The following is a 5,301-nucleotide window of genomic DNA, read 5'->3' on the forward strand; positions in this document are numbered from 1 at the left end:
CTTTAAAAGTCAGTTCACCGTATTACAGCAGCCTTGCATGCTTTCTTCTTGGCATCCTTGTGACTAACTCTCTAAGCATCAGTTACGTTGTCAGGAAGTTCAGGAACGCCATTGATGACAACTTCAAGGGTTTCATGGAAACCGAACAAGGATTTCATCTACTTGCTCCATTGGATCCAATTCTTGCTGTCAAGAATTGGGAATAATATTTCTACTATTCATCTCGCAGCAAATCCGATTCACGATCCTTGGAAACACGGTCACGGATGTGTAGTTCTTAAAAAGACCATCAAGAAACTAACTGAAAGCTCTAGATACCAATTTGTTAATGTTTGATGCACTTTGAGTGAGAGAAGGAATGGGGGAATGAAGAATTAGGAGTGTTGTATTATTATTATTATTATTATTATTATTATTATTATTATTATTATTATTATTGAAGGTGATAATAGAAACTAAATTACAATATGTATTTATATACAACTAATTGACTTGTATATTAAATAACTAACATAATAAACTCTAACCCTAACTAACTTGAATTTGAACTACCTAACTTGGATTATACTCTCTACAAAATTGCATTGATATTCTACATCCATGCCTGAGTTATGTGCTAGAGATAGAGACAATAATGACAATATTAAATCCATACTTCAATATCCTTAATTAGAATGCAACCCTAGCTCCATAAAAAAGAGAAATGCTATGATATCACTAAAATTGACACTAATATCCTTCGTCATATCCTATTATGTGAGTGTTGTATTCAATTATTAACTGACGTGTAAATAAAATATTAAAAAATTATAACATAGAGCATTTAATACGGTGAAGTGTTATGCTTCAGTGTCAAATTAGCATTTCACCATAAAGTAACATAGTAATTTTTAGTTACAACAATTTAATAAAAGTTAGTTGGGTTGATAAATGAATTTTTTGTGTTTTAAGAAATCTGAGAGGAGATTAATATCTACTGAAAAATTAAAACGAAGTATGCCTTTGTCATTTAAAGAAATTGTAGAATAGTTGAATCTAATTTTCCAATACTTAATAATTAATTTTATTATAAAATGATAAAATGCATAATGTGAAATTTTATTATAACACCATTAGCCAACGGTTAATCGTGTTAGCACAACACATAGAAAACTACATGACAACAATATAATAAAGATGGAAATCAAAAGCATCCTTGGCAAATGGCACACTGAGAGTTTCATCTGTATTCCCGTGAAACATTCTAAGAGCTTGGTTTCAATGTGTTTCCAATATCAATCACAAATCGATATCTCACATCTCCTTTAGCGAGACGCTCCATTGCTGTGTTAACATAATCAATCGGAACAATCTCAATATCAGGTTTCACATCGTGTTTAGCAGCAAAATCAATCATTTCTTGAGTCTCCTTTATCCCTCCAACCATACTCCCGCCTAATAATTTTCTCCCTGCCAATAACATGAATTAACACAAAGTGAGCATAAAATTCTTCATGATTCGAATATTTCCATTCTATCATTTATTGGAATACTTTTCATACGCTTACCTCCGAGTAAAGCATATACAGGAAGATCTACAGGCTTTACTATTACACCAAGCATAACAAGCTTTCCATGAGATTTCAATAAACCAATCAGTGGTAAGAGAGGATGACCAGCTGAAACTGTGTCAATAATACCATCCAAAGTACCCATTGCAGCCTACAAAATGATCTATAATATTAATTTACTAATCATGCATTTCACAATTAACTAAATAATATATTGTAATGTACCTTCAACTGATTTGGATCGCGGCTTATTAGAAATGAATCAGCTCCTAAGTGTTCTATTGCTTCGTTTTCTTTGTTAGGCGAAGTACTAATTACAGTCACATTAGCACCAAAAGCTTTGGCGAATTTTACAGCCATATGGCCAAGTCCACCGAGACCAACAACACCAATATGCAGACCAGGTTTGTCAAGTCCATAATACTTAAGAGGACTATATACTGTGACACCAGCACAGAGGAGAGGACCAGCAACTTCAAGAGGTAAGCTACCAGGAATGAGGACTACAAAGTGCTCGTCTGCAACCAATGAGTCCGAGAAACCTCCATATGTGACAGTTCCATCACGATATTTCCCACCACAAGTTGTTGTATATGTGGGACAGTAATTTTCAAGACCATCTTCACAATTTTGGCATGCTCGGCATGAATCGATCATGTAGCCCACACCAACATTGTCTCCGACTTTAAACTTTTCTACTTTGCTTCCCACCTCTGTTACTACACCCACAAGCTCATGCCTATATATATTACATAGCGAAAATGAGAAATTATATGCTATCTTCTCCCTTATTTTAAACACCTTTATATAAGTTTGTTAAACGGAGTTAGAAATTGTCCAAACACATACATCTAACAACATAGATAAACTTAGCAAGTTAGGACCATCATATATAGGGTTTAAGACACAAGTTTAATAATGGAACGGATCTCTACTCCGCTTGATTGATAAAATCAATTCTCTAAAAAAATTATGTTAATCGTCATGACAAGAAGCCAAAATATTAAATAAAAATGATACGAAAACGTGTTGATTGTCCAAGCACATTTCATTTTAGTTGAAATGGCTTTTTCAGATTTGTTGACCACTTTATTTTGAAGTTTGATTGAAGTCTTAATTTGTCATTGTCATTTAAGTACAATAAATAGATTGCATACCCTTTAAAAGAGCTTGTTTTGAAAATGAGACCTGAGTCCATTAAATAGATTTCACACTTTAACCAAATTAGGTGTTAACTATAGGTGTTTTTATGTGTAAAAATAATTGATGCATCTCAAAATTTTGAAAGAGCTAATGTTTATTTTTTCCTTTATTATATTTACCGACAAAATAATAGTAATTGAAATATAAAGAATTCAAGAACATACCCAGGAACTAGTGGATAGATGGAATTGCCCCATTCATTTTTGGCCATGTGAAGATCAGAGTGACATATCCCACAATACAACACCTTGAATGCTACATCTTTCTCACCTGTTTCCCTAAAACAAAAATATAATGTACCAAAATTGAATAAATTAGTAACCAAAAGAATGATGCAAGAAATGAAGAGGTGATAAGTGAAGTGAACCTTCTAAAGAAATTGAAAGGGGAGAGAAGACCAGAAGGATCTCTAGCTGCCCATCCAAAGGCCTTGTTAGGATGCTCAACTACTTTGCCTTCTGCTGCCATTTGAAACTGTGTTACAATTCAATGATGACCTGCCTAAAATCAGGATGTGTTATTGAGTATTTATTGAGAAAAAAAAGTATGAAGCATTGAGTTATGGATATTATTACGGGACCTACTTTATAGATGAAGTATTTATAAGGGCTGTCAGGGTTGTTGTATCATGTGCCCACGCATTTCATCACGTTGTCCATCATTTTGGGTTATGATTTATGAGGAGATGACAAAACATTGGTATGTGTTCCGTTTTATGTTTTATATTTGGAGGTGTTAAGAGTGATTCTTAAAGCATAAAATGAATTTATTATCTATTACAATATATAAAAAGTAAAGTATTTATAATGGGAAAAGCTAATATGTGCCCCAAGGGCACAAGATAATTAAATATTTATAGAAATATTTGTTTGGAATGCGTGCATTCAATGTATGGAAACTTTAAATATGACTTTATCACATTTAATTTAATTTAATTTTTTCTAATTATAGTATCTTAACATGTGCCCTTGGGGCACATGTTAGCATGACCCATTTATAATTTATATGATAAGCCCTATCATTAAACAATTTAAACTTTTCTTATTATTCTATGGGTAAAATAGACTTTTGACAAAATAACTAATTCTGATTGACATTTATTATAGGTGATGTGGCAGCACCCAAATATTTGTTGTATTTTATATATTTTTTAATTACATAATAATTAATTAACCTAATCATTCCAAGCATTTATTTGATAGACGTAGTTGTATTTGGAAATGGAAAAGCCAGCAGAAATTTTTTGAACTTCACACTGCACACAATATTCAACTCCACCCACCATTTCCCAATATTCATTCAATTGATTTTGCTGCTGGCCATATTAATACAATTGATTTTGCAGTTAGCCATATTAATATGCTTCATTGCATGTCAAACGCTACATTTTCCTGTTCTCATTATCCTCACCCTGTCATCTAAGTTTTTCGGTTATATTTGGTTTCTGTTTTCATGTTTTGGTTTCCATATGTAATCATAATTGTATCATTTGTTCTGTTCCAGTTCAAAATTCTGCATTAGCATATATAAACATGGGAAAGAAAAGATTTTTGTCAAAAATAAAATTTGGCAACAGTACAGACCAATCAAGAGCCCAGAGGCAAGCTGTCAATTTCATTTGTCAGGTGTACTATATTTTTTCCCTCTTCCTAATCAGTATCGGATTGTGTTACATTTTAAATTATTTGTATTCTCTATTTGTTTATGTTTTCTCTTTGTCTTAATCATTTAAGTAAATGTTAACCAGGTACATGATGAATTAGTGCTAGAAGTTGACCTCTATTTGGTGAAAGAAGTAGCAATATTATTGTAGATCAGCATGGAGAATGCAACATCACTTCTTGATTTGTATTCCTTAAACAAATTATTCTTTTTGGTTGAAGATATAGATTGTTAAAAGTAATCGAGATTCTGACCGATTGTTTACACGTATGCGTCTGCAGTTTCTCGGAATGTCAAAATAAAAGTTGGAAGAACATGGGGATCCTTTGAGCCATTTGTACCCGATAAATTCAAGGTTGACACTCCCGTGGCTGAATCCTGAAGCACCCAAACCATCTTTATTCATGACATTGTAAAAAGATATTTGTTGATGTTGGGTGGTGCATTCGCCATAGAACTTGAGATTTTAATTTAAGAATTTGAGATTCTAAGAAGATTCTAAGAACTGAACTCACTGTTTTTGCCCTTCAAATTGTCTTACGTAGATTGAATTCTCTACTATATATGTAGTTATTTCAATGACCCCTATGTTAAGTTTTGTATACCAACAATTAATCTCAAATTTATTTTAGTAATTTAACAATGATACTTTTGCTTTCATATAATATAAAAAATACGGGTTACTGTTTTATTTGTTTTTTCTAACTTTTAGATGTCCTATATTAATAATATAATATTTTTTAAACAATAAAAACACAAATTACTATAGCTAATAAAACTCATCTTTTTTACTTATAAATGCAAATTCAATTTTTCTTTGTTCAATGCAATTAATATGTAAGGTCAATTTTTCTTTGTTCAATACAAATTTCTTATTCACATATAT

The 5,301-nt window shown here is 31.9% G+C and overlaps 1 protein-coding gene across 1 annotated transcript; it reads right to left on the minus strand.

The window, feature by feature from the left end:
- Window positions 1–1,036: 1,036 nt before the first annotated feature.
- On the minus strand, window positions 1,037–3,291 carry LOC131650211 (probable mannitol dehydrogenase). The gene is made up of 5 exons (XM_058919929.1): window positions 3,121–3,291; window positions 2,918–3,031; window positions 1,776–2,289; window positions 1,548–1,701; window positions 1,037–1,449 (listed from the first exon to the last, which is right to left on the minus strand). Exons 1-5 carry the CDS (start codon window positions 3,219–3,221, stop codon window positions 1,244–1,246), a joined length of 1,089 nt encoding a protein of 362 aa, XP_058775912.1. The 5' UTR covers window positions 3,222–3,291; the 3' UTR covers window positions 1,037–1,243.
- Window positions 3,292–5,301: the final 2,010 nt, after the last annotated feature.

The sequence above is a fragment of the Vicia villosa genome, linkage group LG2 (assembly GCF_029867415.1).
Source record: "Vicia villosa cultivar HV-30 ecotype Madison, WI linkage group LG2, Vvil1.0, whole genome shotgun sequence".
In the NCBI taxonomy this organism is placed as follows: domain Eukaryota; kingdom Viridiplantae; phylum Streptophyta; class Magnoliopsida; order Fabales; family Fabaceae; genus Vicia; species Vicia villosa.